This window comes from Barbus barbus (assembly GCF_936440315.1).
Source record: "Barbus barbus genome assembly, chromosome: 37".
Taxonomy (NCBI): domain Eukaryota; kingdom Metazoa; phylum Chordata; class Actinopteri; order Cypriniformes; family Cyprinidae; genus Barbus; species Barbus barbus.
In genome coordinates, this window is record NC_136715.1 from 3,872,670 (window position 1) to 3,897,262 (window position 24,593).

General features: G+C 39.8%; 1 protein-coding gene across 4 annotated transcripts in view; it reads right to left on the minus strand.

The window, feature by feature from the left end:
• Window positions 1-24,593, minus strand: part of LOC306856936 (voltage-gated potassium channel subunit beta-2) — a gene marked incomplete at its 5' end in the record, with an annotated part of 119,960 nt that overhangs the window by 21,369 nt on the left and 73,998 nt on the right. The window contains one exon of one of the 4 annotated variants that reach the window (XM_079396498.1): window positions 14,662-14,870. The exons of the other annotated variants lie outside the window; for them this stretch is intronic. Coding sequence (XP_079252624.1) covers window positions 14,662-14,870 — 209 coding nt within the window. Of the gene's footprint in view, window positions 1-14,661; window positions 14,871-24,593 lie in introns of those variants that run through there. 4 annotated transcript variants of the gene reach the window in all.

Here is a 24,593-nt window from a genome sequence, read left to right on the forward strand (position 1 = left end):
TTAGTCTGATTCAAGGACAATCAGAAGGCTGAATCCTGATTGACAAGAGCAGTCGTCGGGGATGGAGGTGGGTAATTAGCTATTGAGCAACCCGAAGCTGGTGATAATACTGAAGGACCTTATATATGGGTGCTGTGATAGGTGTCGCATCCCTATAGGTAGACGTGGATCTGCTGAGAGTCAGCTGATGCAATATATATTTATATGGCTGAATGACAGGATAATCTATCTATCCTTTTGTGTGTGTGTGTGTGTGTGTGCGTGTTTCTATAAACGTGTGTGGTGTTTTTGAGTGTCTGTGTTTGTGTGGGGGTGTCCATGTTGGATTAGAAACATGTGGGCGTCCGGTGGCAGAATGCAATGAAAGACAGACGTCAGCGGGTCACAGCGAGCCACACGTTGCATCGGATCCAAAAGGTAACCTGCAAGACCGGACATTGCTTTTCATGAGATCCTATTCATAGCATTATTTACTGGGAACTTTAATATGGCTGGTGATTTCTCCAGGCACCTCAGCACAAAAGTTCAAAAGATTAAAATGCAGACAAGTTTGGTAAATAACCCATTGGAGCGCTGCACTCTTTCCTGTAGACACGAGGGAATCTTGAAGTTAATAAGCAAATATCTATCTGCAAGGCACAACTCACTAGGGGAAAAGGAATGAGTATCTGCTCAAATCTAGTTTTGAAATTAACATGGAGCTAAAAAATAAAGAGCATGTGGTTAATCAACAATGGTCAGGTCAATGTAAAAAAAATTAGTAACTTTTTAATTAGAGCTTGCGGTGAGATAGACTGTTGTATGTTGGACAGAAGCATCATGGATCTGTTCCTTAATCGTAAAGAACTCGTGTAAATTTGTTTTGCAAAGGCAAGCCTTCTGCCTGTGTATCAGCAAATCTATTGTAAGCATGTCATATCTGTGCGACTGCAATCATCAGACAGTATTGCAACAATGACTCTCATCTGCTGCCCCAAAACCAGGTCGAGTCAAAGTTGCTTTGTGGAGCTGTGTTCACACTTTAAGGAATTCAATTCAATCTAAAAGCTGCATATTATTCTGGGAAAGGTAAAAAAAAAAACATGAAATCAACATCGCTTCTAAAGTGTCATGAAACACTAAAACACTTATTTAATATTATATATATATATATATATATATATATATATATATATATATGCATGCATGTGTCGTATATAATGGAAGACTAAATGTTCTGTGTGCATTTGCCTTTTTAGAAAATGTTCTTTATTGGCATCAATTGGTTCTGTAAAGTATCTTTCTTTCCATTCCACGATATATTCTTTATAAATGGAAAAAAGGTTATTTAGATATAAATTTGTATGTATGTATATATATATATATATATATATATATATATATATATATATATATATATATATATATATATATATATATATATATATATATATATATAGAGTCTCCTGTTTGAAAGATGTTCTGCTCAATTTTTGTCAAGAAAAAAGAAACAAAAGCAGCAGTTGTGAGTGGGGTAGCCAACCCTAGCCCCGCCCCTGCATTAAATATTTTTAACACCATTAAACTGTAAAAATTATTCTTCTATGACATTTGACGCATAAAAAAAAAAAATCTCTCCAACTCCACAGCTTTCCATGTCTACTTTTTTTATATATACATATTTTAGATCGTTCATAACGATTGACCTGTGCCAGAATGGAAGGTTTAATGGCACTTTAAAGACTTACAAAAGTTTTTGAGCGATACACTTTTGTGATATGTAAACATTTAACAAAGTGATGCATAATAACAGTACTTGTGTTTTGTCAAAGTACTGTATGGTTCAATACTGATCTTAATGGAAACAGCAGCTTATGTTGCTATGGTTACCTCCACAGGCCAACACGATTTCAGCTTGAGAGCATCTATTTGGTGAAAATGTGCATTTTATGTAACTAGTAATCAAACTTTTGTGGTTTGGAAATGCTGTTGAAACATCCCTTGCGGAATACATAGAATTAAAACTTACTTGCAAACGCACACTTTTTAAAACTGTGCAAACTGCCGATAATTTGCATCCTGGTGTTTCGGCCCACACACTCAAAAATCAATGTGTTTTTGCATGAAGCCCTTTCAATAAAACATTACACTGGTTGGTGTGATTGAGTTGTGCAAAACGTGGAAACGGGCACATGCCAAAGATTTCTTATCTCATCTCTGGCTGCCAAAAATGAGTCTTCTTATTCTCATTATACGCAGCAATTACCTCCCAGTCGGAAACAAACAATATGCACACATGAATTCCAAGGCTGTTTATGATTCATTCATTGGTTGCGCCCTTGCTGACTCCTTTCATGGTTTGATGTTTGTGACATCAAACGGAGTATCCTAACATGATTAGTACAGATTAAACTGGAACTCTACTGCTGTCTACACCGACAAACACATGACTGAAGCTGTGCAACTGTGTCAAGGAAGCTCAAATAATAAGCCGACCTTGTTAAAAGCACTATGCTGGACTGAAGGAACGAGCAAATCGAAAGACAATCTGGGCCAGTGAAATCTTGATTGTGTTACTGTGTCTTTGTTGTCAGCGTTGTGTTGTATTGAATATTTCATGGGCTGCATGGTGGACAGCGGCCCAGTCACAATTGGTGCTGCGCTGGAGACTGGGTTTGCCAGGAGTCACCAGATATCAAGCCAGAGGTCAATAAATGTCACATGTGTCTTTTACCCGGGTTAACGATATGCAAAGAACACAGGGCTGTCAGGTTTGTTTACGAAGCAGAGGGAGTTCAGCTTTTCAGAGTTCAGATGACTTCAGTCTCTGCTGATCATAACTGTCTCCACCTGCCTCGGTGAGTTTGTGAACTTTAAAAGTAGATCACGATTTGTCAAAACACATTTGTCAGTATTAAAGGAATAGTTCAACCAAACAAATGCAAATTCTCACATCATCTGAATGGCAGAACCTCGGGAAATACATACATAGCTATTGATTTCGTCATTTACATGACATGCAAATGACTTCAGTATCAGTCTGTTCAAGACATTGCATGGCTTCAAAATAAATAATATGACTATATTCAAAATATAGTCATATCGACTACTTTTATGATGCCTAAGGAGAATAAATGATGACAAAAAGTTAATGTTTGCCAAGGCCAACGCATTTTGCATGACCAAATAGTAGCCAACCGGCCCTCAAAGGAAATGAGAGCATCACTAAAGCAGTGCACAAGCCGTGCTGTTATGAGTAATTAATGGCAGTCAAAGGCTTAAAGGTCATGGAGGAGAAATGTACATTCTTCAAGGAATCTACGTTGGGGAACGTGTTGAATTATATGTACACCATTCTTTCATACGCACACAATACTCTGATGGCTGCCTCGTGTGGATTTGTTCTCTGAAATTTGTGTTTATGTAAGACCAATTCAGACTGTGAGCAAGCCTCCTACACCCTGTTCTAAAAGCAGTAGCTCTACCTGAGAATGGCTTCAGCTCTAGTCAGAAAGAAGTTCCATCTCAAATCTTACATCTTTCCCTCTTCTCCACCAACACCACCCGTTTTTCCACAGCCTCCACACACACATTGTGAATAAGGGTTCACGTTACCATTATCAGGGTTATGAAGTGGCCCACACAGAATCTGCATGTGCACAATTTCGCAGAAAGCTCCGGAGACCTGCAGAACTGGGACGCCCGTCATTCGCAAAGTCCTACACAATCCCCTCCTCTTCAGTACAAAGAGGCTGGACACACCCATATATTATAACGGCATTTGTATGTTGCTGCCATGCTATTCACTTAAGACTCATTATTTAAAAATGTTAAACGAAAAAAAAAAGGACACTACTGTTTAAAAGTTTGGGGTCGGTAAGTTTTTTTTCAATGATTTTCAAAGAAGTATCTTATGCTCACCAAGGCTGCATTTATTTGAACAAAAACTAAATTGAATTACAATTTCAAATAACTGTTTTCTCTTACGTAAGGAATAATTGACTTTGGTGCATTGAATTCTTAGAAAATAATGGTGGTGATGCGGCCACGATGCGAAGCGGACCAAAGTCAATTATTCCACTTATACTACGGTTACTACACCTCAAGACATCAATCAGATGATATACAGTGCCCTCCAAAAGTATTGGAGCAGTAAAGTCAAAATTGCTCTGTTGGCTGTGGAGTCAAGACATTTACAAATATGATTAAAAGATGAATATGAGACAAAACTACAAAATGTCACATTTTATTATTGGGTGATTCAACACATAGATGTTTTACCAGCTGAGAAGTTCAGCACTTTTAGAGTTCATCCCTCTATCTGATGTGAGCATAAGTATTGGAGCAGTTGCCTCACAGGTCTTTCTAAGTGATCAGCTGTGTCCTGTTGCATTAATTCTTCAGATATTAAAAGCAGGGAATGTGTTTATCAGTTATATCAATTACTTCTGCATTCTGAATCTTGCATTCAATGATGACACACACAAACCAAGATGAAGATGAGGGAGCTGACTTTGAGAGAAAAGCAAGCAATTTGGATGCTAAAAGAAAAGAGGAAGTCAATAAGAGCTCTAGCAAAAACAAAGGGCATGGAGAAATCAAGAGTTTGGAAACCACCAGCGACACCAGCAACCAACAACGACCTGATAAAGTAGTCAAATAAAGCGCATCCATCCATATTAAAATGAGCCTCACACAGCTCCAGGGGTGAACAAAGGCCTACTGTAGCAAATCAATGTGTTTTTGTAAGAAACATATCCAGTTTTAAAATGTTATAAACACCTTTCTTTCACTTCTGCTAACTGTTATACGTGCAAGCCGTTCCGGTGGATGAGCCGGCGATTAGTGACAAACACATGAAGCGCAGCGAAGAGAGAACAAAACAAATCGCCGGTCACGAATTAGAAGCACAAAACAAGGATTTGTAAAGAAAAATGGGTCACATTTTATATTAAGTGGCCTTAACTAATATGTACTTACATCAAAAAATAAGTACAATGTACTTGTGTTCATACTGTATTGCAAAACACTTTTGCTGCTTTGAGGTGGGATACGGGTAAGGTTAGGGACAGGTTTGGTGGTATGGGTAGGTTTAAGGGTAGGGTTAAGGTGTAAGGGATGGGTCAACAGTGTAATTATAAATGTAATTACAGAAATTAATTACAGATGCAACTACATATAGGTATTTTAAAAATATATAAGCACAATGTAAAAACATATGTACACAAAAAGTGCATCGTACCAAATTATTAATTTAAATGTAAGTACATAGTAGTTAAGGCCACCTAATATAAAGTGGGACAGAAAAATGTGAGAGGATTTCGATATAAGCCAAGAAGAGACTGGTTTTCCTTTGGTAAAATAAGGAAACTTTGCTTCTTTTGCTTCTGTAAGCAAATGTTGGTTTTCCCGAGACTCACACGCATGCACTAGGCCTACGTCTGGCGGCATCCGCTGGAAAGACAGTCTCTCGTGAACGTGCGTACGACAGTTAGCGGAAATTACTCAAAGCTGTTTATATCATTTTAAATGTGATATATATACAGTATTTATTTATTTTTATTTTTTTTACAAAAACGCATCGATTTGCTAAAGGAGGCCTTTATTCACCCCGGGGGTGTGTGAGGCATTATTTAATATGGATGGATGAGCTTTATTTGACTACTTTATTTTGGACTGTTGAACAAAAACACCCACCCATGCCATTATAAAGCTTGGAAGAGCAAGGACATTTTTTTATATAATTCCGATTGGATTTGTATGAAATAAAGTCATACACACATAGGATGCTTTGAGGGGGAGTAAAAATAATTTTCTTTTTTGCGTGAACTAACCCTTTATGTTTTTGCAGGATTCTCTGATGAATAGAGAGTTCAAAAGAAAATAACTTATTCAAAACTGAAATATTTCTTAACCTTTTAAATGCTTTCACTGTTACTTTTGATCAATGAAACGGATCGTAGTTGGCCATTTGCTTGTGTTTTTAAACGTCCCATGACATGCTGTTTTTTGGATGCTTTTATATTGGCCCCTAGTACTGTATCTGAAGTCTAGTTCCCGAAATTCAGCCTTGGTGCAGAATTTCAGCCACTACGAGCCAGTCCCACAATGAGCTTTCCTTAGGAAGACGTGCCATTTCTGTGTCTGTAGCTTTAAATGCTAATGAGGAGGAGAGAGGCGGGGCAGGGTGGTGTCAGGGAACTGTCGTGTGTGTGTCATGTGTTCCTGCCTCTTGTGCCCATATTTGGTTTGTTTCCTGTCCTTGTTAAATGTAATCATTAGTTTATTCGTGTCTAGCCGTGTCTGTTAATTTACCTGTGTATATTAGTCCTGTCTGTTCAGTTAAACTTTGTCTGGTCTACTCGTTACTCCCCGGTGTTTGATGTCTGTGTCTTGCCCTGCCTTGTCTTGCCCTGCCTTGATGTTCTTCAGTAAAGTATGTTCTTTGAGTTTATATCCTCGTCTGCGTGTTCCTGGTTCCTCCCTCGTGTGTGCACCGTGACAGAAGACCAGACCCCAACAGTAAGCGGCGCCCCTTCACCTCGTTTTGTTTTTCGTTTTTAAAAGTCTTTTGTTTGTTCCTGTTTGTCTGTCCCTCGCGGCATGGAAGTCGCCGCTCGTCATCCTGCCTTAGCCCGCGTCAAGTGGGCGTGGGAGTTTGGTGGGATCACCGCGAGTGCCGCGAGTCCGCTGGCCGCGAGCCCTGAAGTCAAGCCCGCGGGATCGCCGCTGAGTCAAGCCCGCCGATCGCGGGAGATGTCCGCCGCTGCCCGCGGCTATCCCAACCTCGCCGCTCACACCGAGCCCGCCGTTCGCGGGAGTTCACGCCGCTACCTGCGGTTCACCAAGTCCGCCGTCCGTGGGGAAAGCCAACCCACCGTCGGCGGCTTCACCGAGCCCGCCGTTCGCGGGAGATCAACGCTGCCGTCCGTGGGGAAAGCCAACCCACCGTCGGCGGCTCACGCCGCTACTCGCGGCTCACCGAGCCCGCCGTTCGCGGGAGTTCACGCCGCCGTCCGCGGCACACCGAGCCCGCCGTTCGCGGGAGTTCACGCCGCCACCTGCGGTTCACCCAAGTCCGCCGTCCGTGGGGAAAGCCAACCCACCGTCGGCGGCTTCACCGTGCCCGCCGTTCGCGGGAGATCAACGCTGCCGTCCGCGGGGAAAGCCAACCCGCCGTCGGCGGCTCCCCCTGTTCACGCCGCCGTCCGCGGCTCCCCTGTGCACGCCGCCGGTCCGCCTCTGACTCAATGCCCGCCGGTCCGCCTCTGACTCAATGCCCGCCGGTCCGCCGCTGACTCAAGCCCACCGGATTGCCGCTGACTCAAGCCCACCGGATTGCCGCTGACTCAAGCCTGCCGGTCGCCGATACCCTCTCCGTGGATCAAGTCCACATGTCACGGCCAGGAGAGCTGTGTTTGTGTTCGTTGTGCCCACAGGAACATTTTAAACTTACCTTGTCGTGTCATGTCTTGTCCATGGAGACTCGTCTGGGGCAGGCGGCTCCTTGAGTTGTGGCCATGGAGGCCAGTCGCAGCCGCTTGCCCCCCCTGTCGCAGAAGTGGAGGAGGTCGCTGAGGGACCCTGTGAGGGCCCCTGACTCCTCGTCATGCCCAGAGGAAGCCTCAGCTTCCTAGCTAGCCCAGGAGGGCTTCTGGTTCCTGTGGGATGTCCTGTCGTGTTTGTCTGACCCTGGAGGGTTTCTGTCGTGTCTTGTACTGTTTTGTCTGTCTAGCCCCGGAGGGCTCCTGATACCCCCTGGATTCCCCATGGAAATTTTGGGGGGGGGGTAGTAGAGCTCTGGGTGGAGTGGGTGGGCCGAAGAAGGATGCCATGGCCACAGTTACCACCTGCCATGGCCTCCTGAGCTCCCTGCTCCGCCATGGGTCCTGTCTGTCTGTTCCGCTCTGGAGGTCCCCGTCCTGTGGTCCGTGTCTGTCCTGAGAGGCCTCCAGAGCGCCCACCCCCCCTCCCCGATGGAACTGTTAAGGCTCGGGACGAGCCTTTCGGGAGGGGGGAGTTATGTCAGGGAACTGTCGTGTGTGTGTCATGTGTTCCTGCCTCTTGTGCCCATATTTGGTTTGTTTCCTGTCCTTGTTAAATGTAATCATTAGTTTATTCGTGTCTAGCCGTGTCTGTTAATTTACCTGTGTATATTAGTCCTGTCTGTTCAGTTAAACTTTGTCTGGTCTACTCGTTACTCCCCGGTGTTTGATGTCTGTGTCTTGCCCTGCCTTGTCTTGCCCTGCCTTGATGTTCTTCAGTAAAGTATGTTCTTTGAGTTTATATCCTCGTCTGCGTGTTCCTGGTTCCTCCCTCGTGTGTGCACCGTGACAGGTGGAGGGTGGGTGTATGGCAATGGCTCATAGATAGATACACAGTCATTGAAGTTTGACCCAGAATCTGATCCGGATGAAGAAGTTGCAACTCAGCGGCTACAGCAGGACGTCTCCGAATGGTTAGTTTAAAATATTGTCTGGATACGGTCAGTGTTCCCCACACATAGACTTTACCTGGGTGGGCCGCAACAATATCCACCGCCCGCTGCCATCAGCTCCCGTGTCTCACACACACGAGCGCGACTTTAGAACAATATTTAGTAACTTTCAGACCCTTTTGGCGGCTTTTTTCCCATAACGGGTACATACTAACAAACCTAGCGACTTTAAAAAAAAAAAAAAACTATCATTCAGTTGGAAGATGTCTCCAGTACTGCCCCGCGAGCGTGAGGTCTGACTCTCCCGGCGCAGTGTCGCCTCTCTCGGCGTCTGTTCTGAGCAGCAAGCGGCAGAGAAGCAGAGCTTTCAGTTTGCCTTAAAGCAGCAGACTCATCAATAAATCATTTACAAAACAGCGTTTCCAAGCACTTATCGCTTACTGACTGTTTGGACTTTTAAATATGAACATTTGTCTGTTAATATGCGCAGTTTATTACTCAGAGGCAAAAGAGTAATATAGCCAAAACCACTGCATATAGTCGCTTTTTAGTGTAAGTTAAGATGTATATTGATTTTATCAGACGATGTTGCGATTATAAATAAGGATTTAAGGAGTATAGTGAGAGTGATTCAGGGTTGACATGTATTATTAATGGGTCGTGTTTACTATTTATACTTGTTTTATGTATGACAACAGAAAATATGTAAATGTGAACAGCTTTATTGGGCATTCAGTTGTATTACAGTATGTGACAGTTCAGAGTAGAACAGATCTGAAGTGCCAAAAAACAATGCTTCGCTCGTTTGCAAGCCATGATGTCTCTCGAGGAAAAAAAAATATTGCGCTCGCCTCGCACGGTCATAGCTCATTTTCTCATGGGCGGGCAAAGCAGAGAAAGGGGAGGTAACCGTTCCCCGTATGACGACATAAAGGGAAGATTCCAGATTGGGCCATCTGAGCTTTCATTTTCTCAAAGGCGAAGCAGGATACACAGGGCTCAGTTTACACCTATCGCCATTTCTAGCCACTGGGGGACCATATGCAGGCTAGGGGAACTCATATTAATGTTAAAAAACCTCATAAAGTGACATTTTCATGCCATGGGACCTTTAAGGCTTTAAGCCGATTTAAACAGTCAAGCGTTTTAAACCAAGCACATGTGGAGTAAGAGAATTCAATTCGGTACTTGCATGCTGTTTTCTGTGCGCACTCAAAGAGATTGAGCATTTTGTTTGAGATATCATAAAAGGACACCTTTTCATTTATTGTGTTTCAAACTGTATTGTGGAATCCGTATAATGAATCCTATCGCACTGAGTTGAGTGAATCATTACATTCCTATATATTACTAGTTTTTGCTGTGACATCGAAGTGTTCTATAGATATGTTATTTATTTAAATAATTTAATAAAGAACCATTTTTTTGCTGAGGAAAACAGATATTCTGCCGCCAGTGAGAATCTACACATTCTTAAAGCGCAAACATGCAAGCCTTAAATAAAAGCTATCGGCACCGCACAGAGAGCAGAACATACAGCCATCCATCCTCAGTTCAGAAGCTGGAAAAAAACCTTTTCAGAGTGAAGGGTTACACATACTCTCTCCACAAGCCTTAAATAGACATACACATGTGAGACAGAGCGTTTATAGTGCTATTGTGTGGCTTTGTGGAAGCAAAGGTTGCTGTTTGTTTCTCACAAACATTCATCAGGCATTATTTCATGTGGGAGTGAGTCTGAACTGAAGGTAGTATCAGTTATAGTGAGATCCAGAAGTGCAATAAAATCTCTAAACACGCCTACTCTTTAACGCCTTAACACTTTACCGCTCTTACATCTCGCAACACTTTGAGTTCAGAACTTCCAATTATGTTTCGCAGATGCTATTTATGAGCATTTGGTGAATGTCAGATACACAAGTCATTTTATAAACACCGCAGATTGTTTCCAGGGAAACCTTTTATATTAAAATCTACGCTCTTGGATACAGATAACCATTATGTTGTGCTTACCAAAATTTTTTAAAATTACACAAATCTTTGATATCAACCTGCAGCCAGTCAGCTACAATCAATTTTAATAATGCTAATGGTCACAGAGCCTCAAAAGCATGAATCATCTGTACGCGTTAATTCCATCGATAAAATATGAAATTTTACTCGAATCATTAATTGAATCCTGACCGGAGCCATTTAATCTGTCCACACAGCTAAACTGAAGCATCTCCACAGAGAGCGTGGATAGGATGTGATCAGGCAGAGATGTCAAGCGACTTCAATCTACGATATGGCATCGTTCCCAAATCTACACCCACCGGTCCAATGTCTTTGTCTGTCGTACTGTGGAGAGCGACCAGAGTAATACTGCACGATCTGGACTGGGAAAGATGCTGGTTAATTGAAAGCCCCCCTCCAGTCCTCTCTCTTTACAATGGCACTGTCTGTTTCGATTCATCTGGGCAGAATGAGATTGTGATTGGAACTGACTAAAGAAAATTACACTAGGTGAGACAAAGGTGCCGGTCTGCCAGAGTGAATCCCGGAAAACAGGACTGGAAGGACTTTTGTCCCTTAGGGAGCACAGAGTAAAAGCTAATCATACTGAAACACACATTTATTTTTCCTGGAATGGGAAAATGTGGCCTGAACACCCTTTGCCAGCAGTTTTTACCTTTAAAAATAAAGGCTCCAAAAGGGAGTTTTTGTAGCAATGTCGTAGTAGAACCATTTTTTGGTTCCCTAAAGTAGTAAACAATTCTTAAAAGAATAATTGTTCTTAGTGTGAACTATTTTTTCTTTAATAACCCATTCAATAACGCATTGAATTGATCAAAAGTGACTATGTTACAAAGGATTTCTATGCCAAATAAATAGTGCTCCTCTCAACATTCGATTAATCAAAAATCATGAAAGTTACATTTTCCACAAAATATTAAGTAGCAACATTGATGACAACAAATATTTATGCAACAAGATTTCAAACATTATTCACCAGTGCACATTATTCCAACAAAAATATGTTTTTCTTTGCATATTTAACCAAAATAGAACACTAAAAAGTACATTGTGCAATGGAAATATTCCATGAATGTTGAAGGCTCTTTGTGGAACAACTGATGCCAATAAAGAACCTTTATTTTAGTGTAGTAGCTAGAAGCTTGTTTTCGGTTCATAGCACGTTCATTACATCGCATTAAAAGTGGTCTGTGATGTAACTTCCTGTGCTGAAGTTTCAGATTCTTGAACCTTGAGTGCAATGGCCCACTTCTCCTACCAACAGCTCTAGGGAGTTAATATGGCACATCATTGAAACTCACCCTGACAAGAGAGCAGTGCTTCCCGGACTGTTTCTTCCTCTGAGTATTTGAGCACAGTTCTCAAACACACACAAACAAACCCTCAAAGAAACTCTAAGACACTGCCTGCAGGCTTTCATCACATATACATGAACTCTCCGTATGTTTAAAAGCACACATTCACAGTAGCATTTGGTGGGGCTGGATTCAGTGGCTCCAGGCATCACTAGAGAAGATCAGCTCAAAGCGATGCCCTAGTTTATCCACACAGACCCACATCCTCTGGCAGAAGATCAGATGCTGACCTTGCAGTCAATATGGGGGGCTTCTAAGAGCCGGAAGGATCTTTGACTATTGGCATGGGGGGGGGGGGGGGGGGGGGGGGGATCACTCTACGACCTCAATCTCGAGACAACAGAAGGCGCTGGTATCAAATACTGCTTGCCTCACAGAATTCAGAACAATGGAAAGAAGGTCCTCAAAAGAAGTCCTCATTTTAAGGGCATAGTTCACCCAAAAATGCAATTTATGGCATGTTTACTCTTTCTTATGTCATTTTTTTAGTCTCTTCTATGCATTTCTCTTATTTTCTAGCTTGCTACCCAATCTAGCTTTCTAATAAATATATCCCAATATATTACAAAAGACTCTTTTGACAAATTGCTTTTGAAACTTTATAATTCCAAACCTGTATGTATGATGATTTTTGATTGTGGGCGATAATAATGTCTCCACAATCTGCTTTTGAAGAAATATCATAGTATTGCATCTATCAGCTGCAGTTCTGGCGCCGCTGTATCAAGATACTGTACAACGCAACATACATTCACATCAAGGTTAACGTGCTAGAGTTACTCTCACGGGACACTGCACTTATTCGCAATCACAAAACAACATTATTTTCATGCGCTTTAAAGCCTTACCGGTTCATCGTTTCATTCATGTGCATTTTGACGTGTGCTTTTTCTGAGTGCCTACACCTGAAGCGTGCCCACTAAAAACCTTGTCAAACAGCATCTTATTACTAGACTAGGTTATCTTTCGTGTTAATACTGTCAAAACACACAAGGTTTATGTATAGACTCAGTTGGTTATTTCTAAAATGAAAGTAAACAGTTGAGAAAAAAACGGATGATTGCCTGTATAATAGATGCGTGCAGGTCTTAAAGGGACAGTACTAAACATGCCGTCGACTGTCATTAAAGGGATAGTTACACTAAAATAAAATTTCTGTTATTATTTACTTACTCACATGTTGTCCCAATCCTGTATTGCGCTGAACACAAAAGAAGATATTTTGTGGGTAACCAAACAGTTGCTGGTCCACTTTTAATTTGATAGTAGGAAAAAAAATACTATGAAAGTCACCGTGGACCAGCAACTATTTGGTTTTCCACGTTCTTCAAAATAGCATACATGTTCAACAGAAGAAAGAAACAAATTATGAGTGAGGAAATGAAGGTATAAAAATAAAACACTATGACAGAATCGACAGACAGATGACAGAATTTTTATTTTTGGTTGAACGATACCTTTAATGTTAATAAAACAACAAAACACAAAGAGAAAAATCACTCACTGCTCTTGACTGAAAACTTTATAGGAATCAAATCTATATAGTATTTTTATTTTTATATTTGTTCATTCAATTTCTTGAATGCTCTGCTAAATACACCTATTGTACCTGAACATAAAGCACTGTTTGTTTTATTTGCATAATATGTGTATTTGTAATGTTCTTATTTTTTAATAACAAAGATAAAATAATGAAAAAGATTTTTATCTTCGCTTTGTCTTTATAATAGGGAAATTAGTTTGGCTGTAATCATCAGGCAACTTACAAAATAATAAAACCAACATGACAGAATCGCGATATTTAAAATAAATAAATAAATAATAAAATGTGATATGATATTTTTGCCAAAATCGCCCACCCCTGCCTGTATGCCCCCCCCCCCCCTTCCTCTTTTGTTTTTAACATGTTCCAACATTATGAGGATTTTTTTGTTTTTAAATGAGAAAATGAAGTTTCAAGACAGTGACATTGCATTAAGTAACTCATAATGCGTGCATAAATGAATAAATGAAAATATCAAGGTGTAGCTAACTCTCTCGCTTTACAGAAGCGAATCTTAAGCTTGACATAATTTGGAGCCTCTGACAACAATCATTTTGCAATCCTGATTTCAAATAGGAAGGAAAGATCACACGCCTCCATTAAGAGCTGTTATTAGGATTTTTCTGCAAATGAACATGACAGCTGAAAGCAATCTGGCAGTGTTTCCAGCAGTCATTATGTAAATTAACAAATACTTCCAGGTTTGTTGTTAACGAATGCAGAAAATGTTACATTTGAAATATAGAAAATGAAACAGAAAAAAGAACTCCTAATGGAAATTTTAAAAAAGGCATCAAATTACATAATGAAATTATATAATACTATTATGAACACCTAACGATTCTGAGACAAATATATCAGCAGTTGTGCATAACAGCAGTACATTTTGACACAAAGCTCTGGGATTTTCATGGAAAAGCTGAAAGCAGCAATGCAGGAATATGAATCTAGTGGCTCAATTGGGTTAAAATGATTGAGAAAAAGAGTATTCATTATTCTTCAACAGCTACAGCTGCAATTTACAGAATCATTGAAAGAGTAATAACCAAACTGATGGGGCTGAAATCATTATATCCAATCAAAACATTTTGTTGAAAGAGCAGACATGTATATATGCACCAACATATGCTGATTATTATGCTATTGAGCTAGATAGGATCATTCAGCACTGAATTAAATATTATGTGAATTCTACTATTTATTTCCCCCTAAATTGTGCACTAATAACATACACATTTACCACAAGTAAAACATTTCACATTATCGGATATTATCCTACAAGCTTTACAGTCACAAAATAAACTCTTCATTCATTTTATTAGTTTTCCTACCTATACTTCATGCCAGTTCTCATGCTTTGGTCACTTGAAGAAGGGACGCTCTGGACGGACAGCTGCCCGAGGCTCCTGGCCACCATGGCCACGGCTTTGAACTTGCTTCGGGTACCAGAGCTTGGACTGTTAGCGTTTTGTCGATTGAGCCTGTCATCCGTGCTACGGCTCATGGACCGGTGGTCCGTGCAAACAAATGACACCTGCATCCTGTCTCAGAGGATGCACGGTTATCACAGAGCAAATTCAGCGAAAAAGTGCAAAGTGTCTCCAAGAAACAAAGCCAAGTCAGCCAGATCCAGATCCTCTGGAGAGCAATTTTAAAAGTTGCTCGGTCTTGCTGGACTGTGCAATGCGCTCTGAGAATATCAGGAGAGCTGATCAAACTAAAGCTTGACTCACTCAACTAGACAGGCAAAGAGCTTATAAAGCTCATTTCAGTGCTTCACCGACCGGCACATGAAGTTCACAGCTCGATTATCACGTAGCCCGCTGCTCAAGACCACCAGCACGGCTCCCATCTCACATAAGAAAAGTCGTCATTTATTTCCTTTCTCAGGTTCAGAGGTTTTTTCTTTGCATTCAAATCCTTCGATCAAAGACGCTGCATATCCAAACACACTAACTGGTTAATCTCAGCTCACTGCTTCAGATCACTTGGGAGCGCCAACACTCGAAGCAGACTTCAAACAAAGTAACAAACTGACGCAATGGATAAGACGTCTTCTCATGTCTCCTCCTGTGAGCACTGTATCTGACAGCTACTGAGATACCTCAAATGCACTGGCGCTCCTCCTCCTCCTCCTCCTCAGCGGAGATTAAACTTACAAGTGCATTCAGAGCGCAAGACACAAAGAGGCAGAGCGTGAGTGAACGAGTACGAGAGGGTGGGAGGAGCAAACGGCTGAAAGAGAGAGTACAGAAACACGGAATGTGATCGAGAAAGAGAGAGAGGGAGTGTGCGAGGGTTTGCTTTGCGCTGATATTTCTTTAACGTTTGTACTAATATTTGCTCTACTTATTTGCACCGCTTTCATTGCACATGGCTAAACTGCAAATTAAATAGATGTTTTACTTTTGAAGTGAAAACCATATTCATGTTCTCCACAGGTTTAGAAATAACGTACACTACTATTTAAAAGTTTGGGGTCGGTAAGATTTTTATTTAAGAATTTAGCGTTTTCTATTTTGTTTTTATAAGAAATCACCAAGGCTGCATTTATTTGAGCAAAAACATAGTAAAAACAGTAATATTGTGAAATCTTGTACAATTTAAAATGGCTGTTTTGTATTTGAATGCGTTTTAAAATGTTATTTATTCCTGTGATGCACAGCTTCATTTTCAGCATCATATCTTCAGCCTTCAGAAATCAGTCTAATATGCTCAAGAAATACATTTTAGATTATATATATATATTTGTGGAAACCCTGATACATTTGTTTTCTTTGCTGAATATAAAGTTCAAAAGAACAGTATAAAAGCTTTTGTCACTTTTGACCATTTTAATGCATTCTTGCTGAATAAGAAGTATTAATTTCTTCTTCAAAACAAGTCTTGCATTTATATTTATTCATTTAGCTGACGCTTTTATCCAAAGCGACTTACAATTGCTATATATGTCAGAAGTCGCACGCCTCTGGAGCAACTAGGGGTTAAGTGTCTTGCTCAGGGACACATTGGTGTCTCACAGTGGATTCGAACCCGGGTCTCCCACACCAAAGGCATGTGTCTTATCCACTGCGCCATCACCACCCCGTCTTTCAAGAATGCACTGCTATGAGATCCGTTGTTATGTAATAACACATTCTATTGTAAAATTTTAAATTACACTGTAAAAAATAAGTGCAATTTTAACTGTAAAATTTTGTAAAAACGCTACTGAAAAAACGGTTAATATGTTAACAGTGAGTTCCTGTACTATATACAGGGAAAAACTGTAAAAGATCTAACCAGACATTTCATGTAGTTTTACAGTAAAATACTGTTAATTGTACAGTTTTTAGAAGTAAAAATAATACATCAATGTCAAAAACTGTAAACTGATATTCCCAGAATTCCCTGCGTGACACTCCAGATTTTAAAGTATTTTGTTTAAATAATCATGTTTTAATAGTTTTTGTTATCAGTTATGTACATTTGGGCTTTATGTTACATCTTCTGTAGTTTAATTAAAGTTTATTGCATTAAGTATCATTTATGTTTCCATGATGGTGTTTTGTGTTTGCATGAATGACTCTGTGCACCTTCTATATATTAGTATATACTTCTGCTTGTGGCGAAGCTACTTGTGATGAGCTTTGATTCTTCATGTGACCTTCTCTTTTACCACCTGCATAAAGGTACAAAACAGATTTTAATAGCAGTGTGTGTTGTTGAATTTAGTGGTTTACATTCAAATTTCCCTGTTTGTAAATTTGTTTTATACTGTACATTTTTTCTGTATTTTTTACTAAATTATTCTGGCAACCACAGCTTCCAGAATTATTTTGTAAAAACTACGGATTTTTTTTTTACAGTGTACAATACCCACAATCCTGAAGAGAGATCATTCAATCAGAAGAGCTCAGAAATGGGTAGCCATTCCCATAAAGCATTGCAAATGATGTATTTAAGGCACTCTGAGTGCATATATTTTGCAATAAACTTCCAATAATAATAATAATTTACTCCTAGTCAGTTCTTTTCTCCTGCACTGGCATTTTTTATCAATTCTATGCGATTTGTTAAATACACAGTATTGTATTTATCTTTGGCTGAGTTTGAAGTACTTTAATTGTGAATCATCTTTGAGATGGATGGCTTATTTAAAAATCTATTTGAATGCCTATGGAGAAAATGAATAGCGAAAATACCAGAACCAAATCTGTTAATGTGAGCTGAACTGTTGCACTATGTTGCATATGTACACTTCTTGCTATGTCAATAGAATTCTCTAAATTGTAACTATAGATAGAGAATAAGACAGAAGATTGAGAGCAAGAGGTTTATTTGTACAGCTTGCAGCTGATGCCACCGTCGCGCCTAGTGCATTATTAGGTCTTCACTCTGACTTCAAGCTGTTGAGTATTATCAAAAGAATAAAAGAGCAGAGTGCTGGGGCAGGCAAAAACTATTTCACCCAGAGCACGGCAGGATCTTTAATACATGCATGCAGTGCATGCATGTGTAAAATATTCATTATGCAACTTGATCGGTCTGAATGTGTATCAAAGCCAGGGGAGGCTGAAGCACATTACAATGCAACTGCTAAATCGTTAGAGCTCACATGCCTGCCTGCCTGCCTTCCTGTTAGCTGTTAGATGCACATGGGGGAATATGTTAGCCAAACTATTACCTTCAATTCACGACAGCTCTCTTAACCCTTTAATATGTGCTGAAGATTTCACGCATCATGAAACTTTTGTAAAAGTGGCTCAGTTGACCAATTACGTCAGTATCAGCAGAGTATGTGATGTGGTAAAGACAGGAAGCACACAGCAGCAACCAATTAGCTGTGTTATGGAAATCAATGCGGGCAGGAACGACATGGGGAAGCTGGAAAACAATATTGGCAGAGCAAGGAAATTTAGTGGTAATTGGGAGTGGGCACAGGACTAGACAAAGAGCATGCTGATGGTGCACACTTTTTCAGAAATAAAATAATGAAACGTATCTGTCGATGATATGCTAACTTTCTGCCAACAGTGGGTGAACTGAGAAAAATCCCCAGGCACATATAGTTCTTACTGAACATTAAACTAGAATTAAAAACAATGCAAAAACAATGCAAAGTACAATTAAATGCATGTCAACCAGGCCATTTTTTTTCTTCTCAGCATCATATGAATCGGTCTCCAACTTTCAAGTGAAATTCTACAGTATGTCAAAAAAACATCCTCATATTTGTTTTTTGGTGGCTTAATGCCAATAATTGTGTCACTATATGAAGGGACTGTTCCCCTAAAAGTGACAAATCTGCCATGATTTACTCACATCCATGTTGTTCCAACCAGTAAAACACAAAAAGATGAGATTCTTAAGGTGAAGAATGTTTCTGCTCATACTGTGAAAGTCAAGAGGGTCAAACTAAATTATACACTATTAACATTATTGTACAGATTAAAAAATAAATAATTTATGGTTGAACTGTGTCTTTAAAAATACATCATCATAAGTTTTTTCTAAGACGCTTAATGAATCCCCCCCCCCCCCCCCCCAAAAAAAAAATAAAATAAAAAAAAAGGTGTAAAAAGCCCAAATACAATTGATCCATTTCTGATCCAAAGCATCATCTTTTAGGTTCCACAGAAGAAATTTAGTTGAAGTTTGGAATAAAACGAGGGTGAGTAAATAATGACTGAATTTTCATTTTAAAGGGAACTATCCCTTTAACGCTCTCATGTCTCTGAAATAAGTGAGGATTAGACTAGCTTTTTTACAATCTGACTTGATGTTCCAAATCCTAATTCCCAACATTTTGCTCAATTTTAATTATGGACCCTGCCACTTAACCTTAGTCCTTTTGCAAGATAATTAAGAACACAGATGTGCAAATGATGGTAGACAGGTACGTCTCCATCCGTAGACCACAGAACTTGTCCACTACAATCATTCCAGACTCTTGACTGTACTGAAAGGGGAAAAGCGTTTAAAGAAAACATCTATACTGGTTAGAGGGAGGCTTCTTCAGTATCCATAGCTTTTTATGTCTCCAGTTAAACGGTGATGGTTGGGGCGAGTGGGCAGCGAGCAGTGGGAGGCTCACATGCCACACTTGTTCAAACTCAGCCGCCAATTCCATCACCCATACGCAACCCTGGAAAATGCAAAACTCAAGTGGAGCAAGAGGCTTTGTCTGTGTCAGCTCCTCTTAAGATCAAACAGCAGGGCCTAACATGGGTTTTTGTGGAGAAAAAAATGCACAAAGTGATTTTTAAACTCAATAAACCAGTGTTTCTCAACCAAGGGGTATGCGTACCCTTAGTGGTCCGTAGAATCATTACAAAAATGTTAAAACTTTTGGTCCCACTTTATATTAGGTGGCCTTAACTACTATGTACTAATATTTTAAATCAATCATTCGATACAATGCATTTTTTGTGTACATACATGTTTTTACATTAAAAATATAAGTACAAAAATACCTATATGTAATTACATCTGTAATTACACTGTTGACCTATCCCTTACCCCTTACACCCTTAAACCTACCCATACCCTAACCTAACCCGTACCCCACCTCAATAGCAGCAAAAGTGTTTTGCAATACAATATGAACACAATAAGTACATTGTACTTACATAAAATAAATAAGTACAGAGTAGTTAAGGCCACCTAATATAAAAAGTGTGACCAAACTTTTTTTTTTTATTATCATAAACTGGCACGTTATTTTATTGTTATTGACACTAATATAATCCTCAAAACCAGTACTGTGTGTTTTATTTGTGTGAACAGCTCTTTGGAGAACAAAGCAGTCAGGTATGGTCAGGTAGGCCTGTTGTGATAATTACTATACCGACTTATAATATGATATATGGACATGACTGTGATAAGTTTAGTAGACAAGTTTAAGTAGGTCTATGCATATTTACTTTTTTTTAACGATTATATTTTGGCATTTTCTTTTTGTTTAAAATATTATTAATTAAAATAAATTAAAAATAATATTTTTTTTTAAATCGAATTAAATCAACCCCCCCAAGCTACACCCATTATAGCACTGTATAGCCAGTGGCATAAAATTACAATAATATTTCTCACAATTATTTCTGGGGTAATATATTGCCAAAAAAAAAAAAAAAAAGTTATCAAGACCGGCTTGATGGGCCATCTACCAGTGGATCTGACACACCAGATAAACTAAGAAAAATGGATAACACAAAAACACTGCAGGTGGGGGGGGGTCCATGAGGATGGTTTGAGATATTAGAGGGATCCAGTACTCATAAAAAGTTCATAACCACTGCAATAAACCACTTATTTACTGAGCCTGATGATTTCAACAGTGCCTTATATCTGGGATACATACAGATGAAAGTCGATGCCGGGATCTGCCATGCTTGAGAGCGCTAGGAGCCATGACACAATACAACACGTAGCATATCAGGCCCAACAAGTCGAGGGGCCCGGTTCACTCACATTGTGTATCTGCATGTACAGTATCATGGTGAAACCCACACCACTGTCACACCCTCCGCAGATGAGCAGAGCCATCTGGGAAGCGGCTCGCTTTAAGTACTTGTATTTTGACCTGTTTGTGTGGGTTCTAGTTGCCAAGTAACAAACGATTCATAACCATCATGCCTCAGTAAGCACATCGATTCATCAGGTTGGCTGATATTGGTTCATGATTTGGTAAATGTGATAGCGGGGGATCAGTGAAACAGTGAAAGTCGGCAATGAAACAATGCAGAGAGCTTGATCAATACATGATGGAACTGATGTATAGTGCCATTTCACCGATTTAGAAACCTGTATGTCTTCTTCCCACACTGACTGGTCACAGTCCTTGTGAATTTGAGAAGGCGGATGTGCAATCTCTATGGCAACCGAAGTTTTCATACACACAGTGTCCAAGGAAGACTTTCTGGGCCAGATTCTCTGGTTATTCTCAATCTAGGTGTGTGAAAAGGCCATAGCTCAGAAACACAACAGTGTGGTCTTGCTGCAAGGTTAGCATGTTTTCCAGAATATCTTAACATCCTTACAAAAAGACACTTATTGAGAAGGGGAATAAGTAAATCTCCAAAAAAATAAATCTTATTTTCAGAGAAATATAAGAAAATTTAGCAAGAAAAATAGAAAAAAGATTCATTTTAAGCAAAAAGCTCAATAAATTATTTTAGACGTCTCTGTAGCAAATTTTGGTTAGTTTGACCAATAACAAGGCACATAGTTTCAGCAGGAAAGTGTTTCTTTGTCCCACTTGACACCTCATTTGCATGTTTTATGACTGTTCTGCTCAATTGGTGTAATTCTTCCCACGGTACAGTAAAATCGTATGATGCATTTCGCGATCACATAGTGTACATCATTCTTTGAGAAATAAAGAGCAGATCATTTTGATATCAAGAAAGAGACATCTAGCAGATATTAAACCAGAGATACATTCATACACCTGAATATGAGTGTTTAGAGCTTACTAATACAAATAACGAGTGGTCACTAGGCTAATATAATAAGGAAACATACAAACAACATGCATATACCAGATACCTTTGTAACTGAGTAATTATGGTCTAAATAAAGAAAATGTCTGTGTTATGTGTCTTGTAATCGTGGGGGGTAGTCCACTGGTCAGCCAGGCCTGGTACTGAGGGTCATTTAGTTATCTTTGGAATTAGTTTGAAGTCAGATGTAGAGAAAAGATAGTCACAATCTGTTTAGCATCTTTCTGACAGTGGGTGGACAACCATTGGCAATTTAGCACCCATATAAAGGTCGAATGTGGGGCCAGGTCTGTGAATTATATGCAAATGTAAAAAGGCTAAAAGGGGTCTCTTAAGACAAAGTCCCAATGATCATCAAGGATCATAATTATGCCACACAAATATTATTGCAGTAAAAGTGTATACAGTACACACGATATGGACAAAAGAATTGGGACATACCTCTTAAAAGGGATAGTTCCCCCAAAAATGAAAGATGGTAACTCAGGGGAGAAGAATTATTGAATAAAGTCGTTATTTTTGTTTTATTTTGCCAACAAAGTATTCTCGTAGCCTCATAAAATTCCAGATGAACCACTGATGTCACATGGACTACTTTGCCAATGTTCTTGGTACATTTCTGGGCCTTGAACGTGGTAGGACCCTTGCTGCCTATGGAGCTCTCAGATTTCATCAAAAATATCGTAATTTGTATTCCCAAGATGAACGAAGGTCTTACGGGTTTGGAACGACATGAGGGTGAGTAAATAATGACAGAATTTTCATTTTTGGGTGAACTATCCCTTTAATTATTGAATTGGAGCATTTCAATCAATCCCATTGCCATAGATGCATGAAATCAAGCACACAAACATTTTGGAAGAAAAAAACAAGATCATTCTGAAGAGCTGAGTGAAGTCAATGTGATACTATGATAGGATGCCACTTCTGCAACAAGTCAGTTTGTGAAATTCCATCTCTGCTTTCAATTTCATTACACAGTCAACTGTAAGTGGTATTATTGAAAATTGGAAGCATTTAGGAACAGCAGCAACCCAGCAGAAGACCACATAAAGTCACAGAGCGGAATCACTGAGTGCTGAGGAATATGGTGCGTAAAGTCACCAACACTATGCTGATTCCACAGCTGAAGAGTTACAAACTTCCACTGGCATTCATTTTTAGCAGAAAAACTGTGTAGCAGGAGCTTCATGGAATGGGTTTCCAAGGCTGAGGAGCTGCATGCCAGCCTCATATTACCAACACAATGCCAAGCGTCGGATGGAGTGTATAAAGCACGTCACCACTGGACTCTGGAGCAGTGAAAACCTGTTCTGTAGAGTGACGAATCACACTTCTCTGTTTGGTAGTCTGATAGGCGAGTCTGGGTTTGGGCAGATTATAGGAGAACATCACCTGCTTGATTGCACTTTGTCAACTGTAAAGTTTGTTGGAGGAGGAACAATGTTTTTAGGGGTTTGGCTGGGCTCCTTATTTCCAGTGAAGGGAAATCTTAATGCTTCACCATACCAAGACATTCTGGAAAATGCTAACTTTTCGAGAATAGTTTGGGGAAGGTCCTTTTCTATTTAGGCATGACTGTGCCCAGTGCACAAAGCAAGATCCATAAAGACATGGTTGGATGAGTTTGGTGTGGAAGAACTTGACTGGCCTGCATAAAACCCTGACCTTTACCCCACCCAACACCTTTGGGATGAAGTGGAACAGAGCCAGGCCTTCCCGTCCAACATCAATGTTTGAAACCATAAATCAGCCATTTATCATGGCTGATAAATATATAGTGATTATGTCTCTTGATTTTGGTAGAGATGAACAACATCCTTTAGAATGAGCAAAAACATCCTTTAATGTCTGGAAAATACATAAATGTAAATGTACCATCCAGTCCTACTTCCAATCCATATTACCCATTCCTGGACAAATCAGTATCTGTTGACACACAATAAAACACCAAGACATCAAACGTGCAATCAATGCTGTGAAGATGAGAGAGGTTACAATCAAACTACTGCTTCTGTGCAAGACATTAAAACAGCCACCGATAATGATTTTCATCCTCATAGTTGCTAAACATTCTCTAGTGAACCTCCAAATGGCAGAAAACAAATTGCTTTCTGATTAGGGCCAAAAAGAAACAGCTGAGCAAAACTAAGAAAATGTAGGAAAAATTACGAAGCCCATTAAGAAAAAAAAAAAGAAATAGAGTTGAAATCAAGGATCTGTGTGTCATTTTGTTGAACCTGCCAGTAATTGGATGCTTTGGTGCGACACTGACATATTCCCTGATGGAGTATTCCAATATCCCGCACACACTTTATTCTCCGGAGAGACCTGGAGATGCAGGCTTGCCAGTTGTTGGCAAGCAATACCATATATCAAAACACACTAACGAACACACACGCTGACTCGTGAACTGAAAACACCATTATGCAAATCATGCTAATCGCGCTTAACTAACAGCTGCTACACACACAGCTGTGCTTGCACACCCCTGTGATGGAGAGAACACATTAAAGCAGCTTATCTGTGCAGAGAAAGACCAGAGCTCAACAATAAGTATAGGGAGTGTTTCAGAATTTCAGGCCAGTTGACAGAACCACGTTGCAGATGCAGATTATATTTCCTGTAAAACGAGACATATGATTTCTGTTATGTATTGAACACTGTTGATGTGAATTCTGCTGACGTCAATATGTCACCAAGGTAGTGTTATTGAGCTGCTAATAGATAAAGCTTTGTCTATTAAAAAATGACTGACATAGAGGTATACATTTTGTGTA